At 39.9% G+C, this 15,993-nt stretch overlaps 1 protein-coding gene across 1 annotated transcript in view; it reads right to left on the reverse strand.

Moving 5' to 3' along the window:
- exoc2 (exocyst complex component 2) overlaps positions 1 to 15,993 on the reverse strand; it is a 279,000-nt gene that overhangs the window by 9,620 nt on the left and 253,387 nt on the right. The window contains exons 21-22 of the mRNA XM_048609069.1: positions 12,648 to 12,703; positions 8,054 to 8,176 (exon numbers count right to left, since the gene is read on the reverse strand). Of these exons, the coding sequence (XP_048465026.1) occupies positions 8,054 to 8,176; positions 12,648 to 12,703 (179 nt within the window). The remainder of the gene's footprint in view (positions 1 to 8,053; positions 8,177 to 12,647; positions 12,704 to 15,993) is intronic.

Consider the following 15,993-nt stretch of genomic DNA (forward strand, 5'->3'; position numbering starts at 1 on the left):
TGATGAGGAAGACACAAGGAGTCTGCAGAGGGATGTAGACAAGTCAGGTGAGTGGGCAAAAATGTGGCAGGTGGAATATAAGATGATATGCACTTTGGCAGGAAGAATAGAGGAGTTGAATATTATTTAAATAGAGAAAGACTGAAGAAAGCTGCATCTCAAAGGGATTTGGGAGTTCTCACACAAAGTACAAAAGTTAGCATCCAAGTTCAACGGATAACAGGAAGCACAAATAAATGTTGGCCTTTATTTCAGAAGGAATGGAGTATGAAAATAGGGGAGTCTTGCTAAAACTAAACAAAACACACCTACAATATTACGAACAGTTTTGGTCCCCTTATCCAAGGGAAACTATATTAGCATTGAAGGCAGACATGAGAGGTTTATAAAGGTTGATCCTGAATATGGAGGGATTTTCTTACAAGGAGAGTTTGAATAGATTTGGCCTATACTCACTGCAGTGGACAAAAATAAGAGGAGACCTCATTGAAACATTCAAGACTCTAAAGGGGCTTTGGCAGGGCAGAGAGGTAGAGGTTGTTTCCCCTTGTGGGAGTGTCTAGGATCAGTGGGCGTAATCTTTGAGTAAGGGGTCACATGTTTAAGACAAAGATTAGTAGTAATTTCTTCTCCCAAAGTGTAATAAATCTATGGAATTCTTTAATTTAGACGGCATAGAGGTTGGGTCATTACGTATATTCAAGGTTGAGATGGACGAGTTTTTTTTTAAATCAATACGGGGATCAAGGGTTATGGAGAAAAGACAGGAAACTGGAGCTGAGGATTATCAGATCAGCCATGATCTCATTGAATGGCAGAGCAGACTTGATGGACCAAATGGCTTATTTCTGCTCCTACATCTTATGGTCTGTATTAGACCAACAATATCTGTAGTTATGTCCAATATTAATCTCATTGGTAGGTTCACTGCTTTTGCTTACTAAGTTTCAGCTTTAGTGGTGATGGTACTTGCCGCAGGGTCCTGGTCAATATTTATCTTCAAGCAACATCAGTTAGAACAAGATTATCTGCTCATTATCACATTACTCAGTAGTTACACTGAAAAAGCACTCAAGTGGCTGCAAAATGCTTCAGAACTTTGAGCATATTTTTTGTTAATTCATGGACAATTGGCATCACTGGCAAGGCCATCCATTGTCATCCATTGTTAAGCACCACTGAATTGAGAGGCATGCTAGGCCATTACAGAAGGCATTTAAGAGTCAACCATACTGCTGTGGGTCTGGAGACTCATGCTGACCACTACAGGTAAGGATGGAAGACTTTCTTCCCTAAAGGACATGAGAATAGATAAGGCTTTATAACTCAGTGAGGTTGTTACAATCACCATTACAGAGACTGGATTTCAATTCCAGCTTTTTTCTTTGAATTTCAATTCCACTTGCTGCTATGGTGGGATTTGAACTCACATCCCCAAAGCATTCACCTGGGGTTCTGGATTACGAGTTAGAATTTCAGGATCATAGAATTTCAGAGTACAGAACAAGGGCATGTGGTCCATCATGCCTGTATTGATTCCCAGAAGAGCTACCCAGCTAGGGCTGAAGAATAGGACTATCTCCGTGGTTCCCTAAATTTGTCACTTTCAAATATATAACCAGTTTGCTCCGGAAACCTCCAATGGAATCTGACTCCACCACTGGCCCAGGCAGCACATTCCAAATACTAACAACTCTGAGTAAAGAAGCTTCTTCTCATCTCACTCCCAACTCTCTGGCTGACAATCTTGAAACTGTGACCCCTAGTTACAGGCGTATCAACCAGTGGAATGAGAATCCTTCTTTAATTGTTCACAATTTTGAACACCTTAATAGGGTCACCTCTTAATCTAGTCTGCTCCAGGGAGAAAAAATACAATTTCTCTAATCTTTCCTGTGTCTAAAATCCCTTATTCCTGGTATCATTCTCAAAAATCTTTGCACTCTCTCCATGGATTTAACATCCTTCCTTAAATAAGGTATCCAGAAATGAACACAAGACTCTAAATATGGTCTGACCAATTAGTTGTGGAGGTGTAGCATCACTTCCTTCCTTTAGGCCTCTATTTATAAACCCAAGGATCCTATAAGCCTTCTTAACAATACTTGAACTTTCCTGATCACCTTCAGAGAATTATGCACTTATATCCTGAGGTCCCTCTGCTCCTGTACTCCCCTCAAAGTTGTACCATTCAGCCTGTAGTGTTTTTCTATATTTCTTCTGTCAAAGTGCATTACCTCACTTTTCACTGCACTGAAATTCATCTGCCAGGTGTCTGCCCATTTGGCCAATTTCTCAAAGTCACTCTGAAGTCGCTCAGCGTCATCCTCACAATTCATTGTTCTCCCTAGCTTAGTATCATCAGCAAATTTACAGATTTTGCCCTTAACTTCCATCATTTGTACAAATCAGAATAAGCGAAGGATCGTAACACCGATCCCTGGAGAACATCACTTTTAACTTGTCACCAGTCTGAGAAATGCCTATCTATGTCTTCCCTCTGTTTCCTATCTTTAATCCAATGTCTACTCCATGCTGACAAGGACCCATTAACACCAAACATTTCTAATTTGCTAACCAACCTGCCATGTGGCACCGTATCAAATGCTTTCTGAAAGTCCAAATATACAACATCCACAGCACTACCCTCATCCACTACCTTTGTTACCTCATCAAAAAACTCAATTAAATTTGTCAAACATGACCTGCCCTTGACAAAGCCATGTTGACTGTCTAGTATTAACTTATTTCTCTCAAAGTGCATATTTATCTTATGCTGTACAATGGTCTCCAACAGTTTTCCCATTACTGATGTCGAGCTGACACGTCTGCAGTTTCCTGGGTTATCCTTTGCCCCCTTTCGTAAACAACTGTGTCACATTTGCAATCCTCCAGTCCAAAGGACTGATCCTGTGTTCAGACAGGCCTGGAAAATTTTTCTCAATGGCTCCGCAATTTGCTCCCTTACCTCGCTTAGCAATCTAGGATGCATTGCACCTGGGCCTGGTGACTTCTCTACCTACAATGCTGCCAGCCTTTTTAGTACCTTTTTGTTATCAATCACTATACTACTCTGCTGTTCAGCACCCACATTTTCAACTTGGCCATTATCACGATCTTCTACTTTGATAAAGATAGAAACAAAGTCTTGATTTAGTACCTGTGCCATACCCTTTGCTTCACTGAGCAGTTTACTCTGCTTGTTCCCTATGGGCCCCACTCTATCTTTTGCTAATCTTTTACTATTAATATAGTTGCAGAACGGTTTACTGTTTGTTTTAGAAAAGCCTGCCATCCTTCCCTCATGCTTTCTCTTAGCTTTCCTTATTTCAGTCTTAGTCTTACTTCAGTTTTTTAGATACCCTACTGATTTCTATTGCTTTTATTATTCTGGCATGCGTCATATGTCTCCCTGGTGGCACGGTGGCTGAGGTTAGCACGGCTGCCTCACAGCGCCAGGGACCTGGGTTCAATTCCAACCTCAGGCGATTGTCTATGTGGAGTTTGCACATTCTCCCTGTGCCTGCGTGGGTTTCCTCTGGGTGTTCCGGTTTCTTCCCACAGTCTAAAGATGTGCAGGTTAGGTGGATTAACCGTGCTAAATTGTCTCATAGTGTCCAGGGATGTGCAAGCTGGGTGGATCAGCCATGGGAAATGCAGGGTTACAGGGAAAGGGTAAGTGGGTGTGTCTGGGTGGGATGGTCTTCAGAGGTGTGGTCTGGATTTGATGGGCCAAATGGCCCGCTTCCGCACTGTAGGGATTCTATGATTATCCTCTTTATTTTCTCATCAATATCCTTAGTCATCCAGGGTACCCTAGCTTTGGATACCTCATTTATTTCTCATGGATATGTACTTAGCTTGCACCCTATTCATCTGTCTTTTCCAAGTCTCTCATTTTTCATCCACTATTTTATCTATCAAAATGCACTTCTAATCAGCCTGCGCCAGTTCAACTTTTAGACCCTTAAAATCTGCCGTTTTAAAGTCTTCGATCTTAATCATTGACTGCTTTTTATCCTTTTCCAATTTAATATTGGATCTTAATTAAGATTGCTCTTTCCCAAATGCTCCTTGGCCAGCCTCATTTCCTAGGACCAGATTCAGCACAGCTTCCTCCATTATAGGACTGGAAATGCACTGCTCCAGAAAATTCTCCTGCACACATTGCAGGAATACATGCCCTTCTGTACCCCACACTCTAACTTTTTCTTGGTCTACCCTAAGGTAATTGAAATCACCAAGTGTTCCATCCCTACTTGTCCTGCAGGTTTCCACAATCTGCCTACAAATGCTCTCTTCTACTTCCTCACCAGTTATTTGGAGGTCAATATTAAATACCCAAACAGGTCACCATCTTACCGGTTTCTCACCTCCAAACAAAGATTCTAATTCAGGAACTGCATCTTATTCAAAGGCAATGATACTACCTTTGATCAAGACACCTACACCATCTCTTTTTTTACCTACCCAGCTTCTACTAAAAACTGGGGATGTTAAGTGACAAGCATATATACTTATAACTGGGGATGTTAAGTAATAAATCCTGTTCTGGCTTCAGACATTTTTTGGTCAATGCTACTATGTCATATCCCACTAGAGCAATTTCAGCTTCCAATTCCCCAAACTTGTTTACTATACTCCGTGCATTTACACATGTACAATTTAACCTTGCCCTTTTCTCTTTCTTGTTCATTGGGAGGAAACCATTTCTTTGTTCATAAGCCTTTCCTCACTTTCTTTTCCCCGTTCCCCATCTTCTCTTTTGGCCTCACTAGTTCTTCCAAAACTAGGCCCATTGGTTAATGCACTCCCATGCCTTACAAGTTTAAATCCCTTCCCACTACTTTCTGGAACAGTACATTTCCTATCCTACTAGGGAGGAAACTGTGCTGGATCTGGTCCTAGTCCTAGTGACAGCACAAACTTTCCTATTGTTAAAGAAATAGTGTAAAGTGCTATATAAATGTAAGCTCTTCCTGTTAATCTCATATAAATCTTCAAGATTAACATATGTGTATACAGCAGAGTTCAGAAGTACTGCCAATTCAAAATGCAATTGAAGCTTGTAAACATGATTACATTCTCACCATAATCTTTAGTGAGGTAGACATCAAAAGTAAACTCTCTCATTTCTGCCAGGTGTAGTCATTCCAAAATTCTTGCTATATATGCAGCTCTACAAGTTGCAGAGCTCTACAATACTGTCAAACTTGCAAATCTTAAGTTAGCTGTGATGTGATGACAAGCTATTGCGCACTGCGTTAACAGTCCTCTGCTAAGTGACATAGGAACAAATTAGTTTTGGCTGAAACTGAAAGCATTACCAACTGGATACCCGGTGTTTGCAATATCTCCATGTAGCCAAGACCGAGTCTCAGCTCCTTCACTGGATGATAAAGCACCAGATCTAAATGCGTGCATATGACAGTCTTATCTTCTAAGGGCTGTTGTACCACAGACCACATAGCCTAAGGTAACAGATGCCATGAACCGTTACATACGGTTTCTCATTTAATAAGTTTTTTTGGCTAATTAGCTAAGTACCTGTGTGAAAAATAAGGTTCTATTATTAACTATATACATTTAAAACAACAGAAGTGACTGAACTCCTATCTGTGGTCACCTTTTTCTCATATTTCCAAACCTTGGAGAAAACAAGCACTGTACTTCTAATACTTAATTATTTTAAGGATTTTTTTTTTACTATCTTGAGTATGACTGTCACTTTCAATTTGTCAGCCAAAACATGACCACATGCGATTAGATAAGTTTTTCTCATTGTAATTTGTCATAAAGTTCTTTGTTAACACCACCTCAGGATAATCAGGCACTTGCTGCTGTGACTGCTGCTGGGGATTAAAAGTGGTTTGCATTAGCTTGCCTATTCAAAAGAATTTCAAATGATACAAACTAAGTAGTGTTTCACTGTGATGGGATGTACATTTCTTCTGAGATGCCTTCAATGAACCAGACGACAAGAAGCATTTCCAGAGTATTGATTAAAGGTATGCCTGCATGTGCTTCAGAATGATTTGAGACCAGCCATTACCTACTTAGATTGGAAAATGGACTACAGAGTGCCTTGGGCATGTTATGAAGATGTGACCTTAGCACTTTTACTTTATCAACTGACCTTTCTACAGGATTGACTGTGTCACCTTATTTCACCAGCAGAAAAGCAGTGTTCAGATGCTGAAATTTAAAGAGCTAATGCAAGGTGACAAACAAGTTAATCATCAATCTAAATGCCTAGAAGTAACTGCAAATCATACAAGCTGCACAATGTACAAAGTACTTTGTTACGGGCTTGGACAATGAAAAGGAAGCTGGTAAGGATGTGAACTGTAGATTGCATTTTGAAGGCAAGTATTACTGAGGTATGAATGCACACAAGATGCAAAGAATGACTTGGAAGACATTCAGAGGAATACCTCACTAAAAAAAGGCAACATCTTACAGTGTGGTATCTTTGGGCCATGCATCAAATTAAAAACAGATAGTTTCCTTTCCTGATTCCTATTAAATATGAAGCAGAAAACTGACATCAGTATGCATCCTTTGGCTCAACAAGCAATTGCTTCACACAATGTTGTGGAGGGTCAGAATGTGGTATAAAATCAAAGTGTCACTTGGGGCAGCAGATACTTTCTGCAGTAAATCACAGTTCAGTGCATTGGATCTTTTACCTTTACCCAGGAGACACTGTCTCTGTTTAACATGTTATCCAAAATGGATACCTTGGTCAGAACAGCAGTCCTTCAGAACTGCAAGTGTCAAGACAGATTAAGTTTCAAACAGTGTAGCTGCTAAACCTAAACCTGGCTGACACAGAACAAGAAACATAATTACAAGGATAGAAGAACCCTGGAAAACACTTTTGTACTCAAGCAATGGACTGGAATGGGATGCAGCTGAATTAATGAAAGTTTACGCGAGTAACAAAGGGCACTAAAAGGGCCTGTCCCTACAACTAACCAATAAAAGGGTTTGCCACTGATATCTCTCAGCTGGTAATCCCTTGGAATGGAGACAGCATGCCCGAGGTTGGGGAAAACAAATAGTTTAGCAAAACCCATCTATCTTCTTATACCTGTAGGAGACAGGAAAAGGCAGGCTGGTGCATCAGGACAATGACGTGGCGGTAGAGCTGGTTTCCTAATTTCACGTTCTGATGTGCTTATTTTTGGTCTAATAAGTGGAGGAAAATCCATACTTCAGTTAAGTAGTGATTCTAAAATAGTTGTAGTGCTGAGGTAAATAGAATTATGAGGTATAAAGTGGGGGTGAAGGAAGAAATGTAGAGAAAAAAAATCATTTTGTTTCAACTAAAAATGATAACTGAAAAATATTCAAATATGGAATTGACTGATTAAGGTTTGCAAAAAAGACCAGAACAATACAGATGTGTTTTGCTGTGGGCTTTAGGCTGTTTAGATTGTGAAATCTGTATGCAAGTGCATGACATTTCCACTGCTGCAGTTAGACACATACCTTTCTCCTCATCTGGTACAAAGATCCACAAGACAGGAACTCTGGTTTCATTTTGGATCAGCAATTCAACATCTGAGCATGACTTTCTGAAGGATGGGGGTGGGGATGTGGTTGAACTCTTTGCAATCTTTTGTTTGATTTTACTTTGCACACAAAAGAATCTCACTCTGGTATCAAAGCCACTCTCAAACTAAATTTGCAACTGGATTGTTGCATTTCCAAACCTGTATTTGGACCCTTTCAGTTTTAATTAGTAATAAATTTACAAGCTATTACCAGGGGACAAGAGTACACTGTAATGAGTTTCCACACTATGGTATACAGTCAATGTCACAAAACAATGTAATTTAACAGAGCATGCTCTAAAATGATTATGCATGTGAAGAACTAATCTGCTTAATTTTAAAATGGAGCTGAGTGAACTAAAGCATAGGCTGGTATAGTATAGCAGCACTGATCAACCATTCAGAGACAGTAATTTGTTTTATGTAATCCATTACAACCAATGTCAAGGTAAAATTTAGCAAAGTAAGCGAATGAAATTCTAGTACTATAGTACCTGCAATGCTCCATTTCGGCTGAAGGATGACACACATTGCATTAGTCGGCTCATTTCTTCAGTAACAGCTTCGATAATTCGTGAAAGAACCCTTGGGACAAGTTCCTTAGAAATTGTGAACACCTGTAAATTCACAAAAATATTTTGTTGAAATAGGATGTTAGCTTACTTAATGCCATTGTGATCGTCTTTTTCCTTTGAGAATTTAAATTTCCAAATGCCAATTGAAAAACACTGAGCAGCAGAAAGGTTATGTATGCAGTTCCTTTAACTGCTAGGTCTCATGTACAATTGCGCTAAGTTATCATCTTAAATTCCTGCCTTCATATATCCATATTTTCCTTACCATCATCAGATATATCTTCATATTAGGTATGAACTGGTCGCTGCTCTCTGTCCCATTCACCCTCTCAGCTATCATAACCCATTACTGCATCTCCTTTCAGAAAGTCTGTTCACATGTGAACAAAGTTCTTGCCATCCATGAGCTTATTGTGGATACTTGTATTGATATCATGGCCTTGATGGAAAATTAGCAAAGGTTGATGACAGCTTTCCCTTTAAACAAAGTCTTCTTATCTAGCTGGGACTTCCACGTGCCTCACACAAACTGCCATGGTGGCTGTATTGATCTCATCGACATATTACATCTGTGTTTGTTTCCCCAATCCTCTAGAACGTTCTTCTTTCTTCATTATCTCTCTCTCTCTCTGTTTGTTCTACCTCTCAAACCTTATTTAAAATCCTTATTCTATACTGCCATTAATTTACACGCACCATCCTCTTTCAGTCTCTACAGTAAGAAACTTATCTTTTTCAACCTCCATCCCAAGCCATCATGCCTCCTCTCCTAACTTCACTGCACTCTGTCAATCTCTCATTTCATATAATGCCTCCTAATCCACCCTCTTGATTTTGACATCTTGATATTCCCTCACTACGCCCATTGCACCAATCCCAGATAAGGCCAACTCCCCTATCATTTCCCTGTAACTTTCATCCAATGTTTTCTCCTCTTCCAACCAAACTTCACCTCTGTATTAATCACTGGAAAACACTTTGCCCCCAAAGGTTGCAACAGCACTTTCAAATGTGGTCCCCAATTCATCATGGCATGTCTGTTGCCACCAATCTGTTCAATCATGCCTTCACCTCCAACTCTGATACCCTTGACCCCATTAAAATCTTTATTCCTTCTAATGCTGGGGAGATCAAAACAGAACCAGATGAGGACAGCCCCATGTAGCATCCAATGAAATGAATTTTAAGACTTGAGGAACAAGATCTCATGTTTCAATTAAGCACTTCACAGTCTTCCGTACTCAATGATGAGTTGCACAATTTTAAAATGTAGCCATTTCTTCTTTTTGTATTTATTTTGTTTTTTACGGTGGCTGTTCACAATGACTCTGCTTTCCTCATTTACATCTTCTCTGGACACGTTTTGTTTCTTTCCTTGACCCATTACCATCTCCTTTGCGTGCACCACCCATCACTCCAACCATTAAATTTCTCTTACCCCCCAATGCATCATCAATCTTCCCCTTTGCTCTTCTCCCCATACTCTCAACTTGCCCTGCCTCTTTACTTGCATACAACCTATTCAATGTCTGTCATTTACCCATATGATGGAAGGATATTAACCTGATATGATGACTCTGTTTATAGGAACATAGAAATTAGATGCAGGGGTAGACCTTTCAGCTCCTCAATCCTGCTCCGCCATCCAATATGATCATGGCTGATCCACTATTTCAATGCCATATTCTCACTTTCTCTCCACATCCCTTGATGCCTTTGATCATTGAGATTTTAATCTCTTTCTTGAATATATTCAGTGACTTGAACTCTACTGCCTTCTGTGATACGGATTTCCTTCGAGTGAATTAGTATTACCTCTTCTCAATCCTAAATGGTCTACCCTCCACGTTGCAAACAGGAAATATATTTTCCCTGCATCTAGTCTATCCAGCCTGTTAGATTTTAGATATTTCAATAAGATCTACTTCATCTGTTTGAACTGTAGTGAATATAGGCCCAGACAAACCAATATCTCCTCATAGGACAGACTGCCATCCCCAGTATCAGCCTGCTGGGCCTCCACTACATTCCCTCTATGGTAAGTATATTCTTTTTAAAGGTAGGATGGCCAAAACTGCATGCTATCCTCCAGGTGCTGTCTTGCCAAGACTCTGTACAAGTGCAGCAAAACATCATGCCTCTGAGCTCAAATCTTGAAATGAAGGCAAATGTAACATTTGGCTTCCTAATTGCTTGTTGCATGTGCTGGTCTACTTTCGTTGACTGCTGTACAAGAATACCCAGGCCCCTTTGTACATCCAAACTTCTCAATATATCACTATTTAAATAATACGCTTCCTCTCTGTTTTTCATACCAAAGTGTATAACTCCACATTTAGCCACGTTGTACTACATCTTCAGCACGTTTGCCCACTAATTCAACTCGGCCAAATCATCTTAAAACCCGTTTGCATCCTCCTCACAACTCAAAATCCCACCCAGTTTGGTGTTATTAGCAAACTTGGAAATATTGCATTTGGTTTCCTCACCCAGGTGACTTACAAGTATTGTGAATAGCCAGGTCCCAAGCAGTGATCTTTATGGAACTCTGTTCATCTCTGTTTGCCAATTGGAAAAGGACCCATTTATTCCCATACTCTGTTTCCTGTCCGTCATGCAATTGTTGATCCACGCCAATGGATTACCACCTATCGCATGTGCTTTTACTGTGCCCACGAGCCTCATATGAGGAACCTTATCAAAAGCCTTCTTAAAATCCAAATACACCACCTCCCCTGATTCTCCCTTTTGTACGTTATTAGTTACATCCACAAAAAACTCCAGTCGATTTGTTAAGCATGATTTGCGTTTTATAAACCCATGCTGGCTTTGTCCAGGCCCATTAAATCTTTTCAAGTGTTGTGTTATCACATCCTCCATAATAGATTGTAGCATTTTCCCACTACTGACATTGAGTTAACTGGTCTGTAATTCTGGTTTTTTCTGTCCCTTCCTTTTAAAAAGCAGGGTTACATTTGCCACATTCCAAGCTGTAGGAAGTACTCCAGATTCTATTGAATTTTGAAAGATTACCACTATTGCATCCAATATTTCCCCGGATACTTCCTTTGGTACTCTGGAATATACATAGTCAGGATATAACCTCATTAATTTCTCCAGCTCCATTTTCTTATTGATTTCTTTCAATGCTGTATGCTTGCCAGACCCTTGGTTCCCTGGTTCTCTCTCCACAGATCCTGTCTGACCTGCTGAGTATTTCCAGCACTTATGTTTCTTATTTAGGCCTCACACATCACCCAGCATGTGAAGAGGTCATCCTCAGGCAATCAGGCAGGCAGATCCACGACTTGGATGAGGTCTATCCTCAACAAGTTAATTCTATCCTGTCAGGAATTAGAAGTAGCATTTGATTTCTGCTGCTGAAATTACAAAGCTGTATCTTTGATACATCAAACAAAACGGTCATATAAATTCATTGTTGAAAATATCCTGTCCCATAAGATTGAAAGCTACAGCTTACGTGCTTCAATTTCTAAAACATTTGAAATTCAGATATTATCTGGTGGAAATGAAACGTGGAGCATTTGAACTGCTTTATAACATACAGCGATTCGGACATCAAATTGTTCAACTGAACAATCTGCTCGGCACTGGCATCTAAACAAAGGGTAAAGAAACACGATCTTTGTAACTCAAACACAGAAAACGCTAGAGAATCTCAGCTGAGGAAGGGTCACCGGACCCGAAACGTTAACTCTGTTTTCTCCTTCACAGATGCTGCCAGACCTGCTGAGCTTTTCCAGCAACTTTGTTTTTGTTCCTGATTTACAGCATCCGCAGTTCTTTTGGTTTTTATAGAGAATCTCAGCAGGTCTGGCAGCATGTGCGGAGAGACACAGTTAATGTTGTCAATCCAGTATGACACTTCAGAACCAAACCAGCTCAAAAAAAACGTCAGCCTCTCTGCTCCTATGATGCTGCTTGGCCTGCTGTGTTCATCCAGCCCTGCACCTTGTTGTCTCAAAACATTAAATGTTATTTCTCTCTTCATACAGGCTGCCAGAGTTTCTCCAACATTCTTTACATTTGTTTCAGATTTCCAGCATCCCCCAATTGTTCGTATTCAGATTTCCTGCATTCCCAATATATTCTCTTTGCAGTTAGTAGATGCTCTGATCCACACCCATTTTTCACATTTAAGTATCCGAGGGCAACTGTAAAGAGGAGAAATAACTCTGATAAGATGTGCAAACCTCCAGGATTCCTGGTTTACGTGTCAACACAAATGAGAAATAAGGAGCTCTGGATGGAGAAAACTGCTCCTTAACTGAATCAATCTAATCCAAGTGACATTTCACTGCTTATGGTCGCCCAGCCAATGTAACTTCTGTCTCTCTGGAATAATTTGTGATGCTGATGAGATGCAATGATATGGTACTGTCTTCACAAACCTGACTGCACAAGTTGCTTCTGAACTTGCTAGAGCACAAATATGAAGAGCTTAAAACCAAAGTGAAGACGGTAACAATGAAAACTAATTTGAAGTCCTTACCTCTGCATGTACAGCAATAATGTTAACTAAAGCTTCCTTTAAGTAAGTTCTGACACCTAAAAAAATTGAAAGAAACAATGCATATAACATCAATTGTAATAGTTTGTATTTATAAAAGAAAAATCATGCTTACCTGAATTAATTTCTATTACCGCGTTAGAATTCCAGTTTAACTGAGTTAAACCCAGTTTAGTTGTTACAAGGAGAAAGATCTTGGCCTGGATCTTTCAAGGAACAACACACCTGTTGGCTTCCCAAATCTGGCTTGATCAGAAAAGAGGGGCAAGGGGGTGGGGGAGCAAACGCAAGAGAGAAAGTGGGAGAGAGAGCACAAGAGACAATGAGCTAGAGTGGGACAGGGCGAGAGAGACAGCCCGTTATTTTAAATCACCATTTTTCACTGTCTGGAAAGTTTACATGCCCAGGGTGAGTGCTCATGAATAAACGAGCGCACAAAATCTCAAACAGATGCCCGGATGAATATTAGCGAATAGGTAATGTGGGCAAGTTAGGCAGGTTAGCAACTGCGTTAGTGGTTGGGAGCAGTGGTCAGGCAGTGGGGTTAGTCAGGCAAGGTAGTCGGTTTGTTGGGAGGGAAAGTGCAGTTGAAAGGGACAGTCAGGGAGTTCTAGGGGTATTGAGGAAATCAGTGGGTGCAGTAGGGGCGCTTACCTAGGTAGTCTCAAGGAATAGTCAAGGTTCAGTGTGAATGATCGTGGAGGTCAGTTGTGTAGTTAAAGTTTCTCCTGTCTAACATTTCTGGGTGGCTATCCATATTAGTAGATCAGAACTGTCTAAGTCCCCGACTCTACAGAGCAAGAGACAATGGTGAGGGTATCAGAAGCAGGGGAACTGCCTATCAAATGTTTAAACTTCCTGGGCAATTCCCACAGAGCTCAGCAGTCTAACAGTTTTGCAGGGTCCTCACATTCATCCTCAGCCATGTGTCCAGTCTCCAACAATCCAGTAATTTGGGCCCTTCTCTTTTGCCTCACCTTGCACGCAAGTTTCTGTCCACTAATGGCATTGCCATGCCTTCTTAGCGACCCACTACGATGCATAAAGATTTGTTCTCAGTGGAGATTCTGCATCCAGTTTAATATTTTTCACCCATACAATACAGAAACACTGGCACATATGATTTGAAACAGCAAAACTGTTTTTATAGCAACACAGGAATTTCTGAAGAGGGATAAACCAAGGTGCATCTGGTTTGCCGTTTATTATTCTAGTATTCACATGATATGAGAATAACAGAGGTGTTGAAAAGTCATTGCAATCAATCACTACAAAAAGTAGTCTATAACAGACCTAATAATGACACAAGGAAAACCCCAAAAGGAGAGAGCTTATTTCTCATTTGCTGAGATTTGCTGGATTCCATTAATGTCATTTATTTTTCTAGCAATTTCTGTCTTTATTATGCCCCTTTTTCCTTCAAAGTAAAACAAACTCAATTCTTTAATCTATGAGGAGTCAAATAATGAGAACCATAGAAGAGATGATTCAAGGCAACCTCTTTCTGATTTAATGCCTATAAGTATATTAAAGATTTATTTGGTTATATTTATGATACAACAGGGCAATATTTAGATTTGTAACAACTGATTACTTGAACCATGAGTATTTAAGGTTGGTTGTAGCCAGTTTGAGACAAATTTTATCAATGCTGCTTCTAAATTATGAAATGAGACACAGTCATTGGCACTCAATTGAAAAACAAAGCTTGGAAATCGAAATTATAAAAGTCAGGTTAAAGCTACAAAACCTAAAAGCAAAGAGGAAGAAAATGGAAAGGTTACTGTAGAAAAGATTATTAAAAGTTTAAATTTTTGTTTTATTACATATAGGTTTTTGTACTGAAGCTACCCATTACTGTATAAATATTACCATATCCTAACAATTGACTGAATCAGCATCCTTTTAAAGTACAATGTGAAACAATGTGCTCAAATCGTATCTTTCTAAGACACCTAAAACACTGGTTGCTGCACCAGACATTCCAACGGCAGGTTTTACAAGATTGAAGGGAACATAGGACGTAATTATCAGATCTTAAGTGACTGAATGATTTTATTGTTTTGTGTATTTTACAGTGAGAAAATTAGAAAAATAAAGTGAAAAAGCTTCTCCACTGTCTCCATGATTTGGCGCCATTTTGAATAATTTAAAAAAAGAGAGATATAGCTTAGAGACAGATAATCAGTCCTGCGCCAGGTCATCATCAACGACGCCTGTACTGCCATCCTTCCTCCACAGCCTCGCTGCCGTCTAGTCAGAGCCCAACCAACGTTGAAGTTGTTATTCTTCAGGTGCTATCTTTTACCACTTGGCCTATCTTGCTGACCTTGCCTCTGCCAATGCAGCAGCTGCTGATTCCGATGCCATGTCCTGTGCACACCCTGGAAAAGTAAGTAAGTAAGGGCCCTCCTTGAACGTCTGGTAAATTCTTCTCACCATGCAGACATGATTTGGACTACTGGAAAGAAAGATAGCAAGGAGCACCTAAGTCAGCAATGATATGAAATATGAAAGTGGGGCAGAATGGGTCACACAATACATATTATTGGACACAGTGTCTAATCCTCAGATATATGGAACATGAAAATGAACAAGAGCAGCTGTAGGATCTTCACACTGAATGATGGTCTTAATGTGTTATAAGCCTGACCATCTGTAGTCATCTTTGGTTACATCAGTCAGAGATCAATTCTCTGTTTTATTCAGTATTGTAAATCTACCAAGGAGCTATAATTGAAAAGAAGGAATACATAAATATTCAATGAGGGATATAGACTTCAGTACTGGTTCTGATACCCAAAAGTACAAGGGCTCTGTTCATCCACAGAAGAAATGCACTTCAATTAGATTAAACATGGAGTGTCCTGTTTTTATGGTTTCATTTCACAGGAAATACAGAGAATAAAAAATGATGAAAAATGCAACGCAATCAGTTTCTGTTCCCATAAGTATGGAATGGCAGTTTCCCATTTCCTTACTGTGAGAGTTAACCTGCAGTTCCTATTTCTGTACTTATTAAATATTTAGCAATAATTAAGAACATGTTATGAACTTAGTGTCCTGCTTTATTTGGAAGTAACAGGGGGCTGAATGTTCCTTTTTGGCGAAATGTCACTTCTGGGACTTTCATGGAGGGTTTCCCACCAACGCTCTTTATGACTTTGCATTCACAATCTTTTGCTGCTCACTTAATTAATTATGCATCCAGGTTCCACGACATCTTTCTCATTCAAACACGCGGCAGCTAAGGCAGAGGTACTTGTCACTATCAGTACTTTTCGGCTTTCACGCTTTGGGCACTATATTTTAACACCAACGCTCTCTC

This window comes from Rhincodon typus, chromosome 2 (assembly GCF_021869965.1).
Source record: "Rhincodon typus isolate 14 chromosome 2, sRhiTyp1.1, whole genome shotgun sequence".
Taxonomy (NCBI): Eukaryota; Metazoa; Chordata; class Chondrichthyes; order Orectolobiformes; family Rhincodontidae; genus Rhincodon; species Rhincodon typus.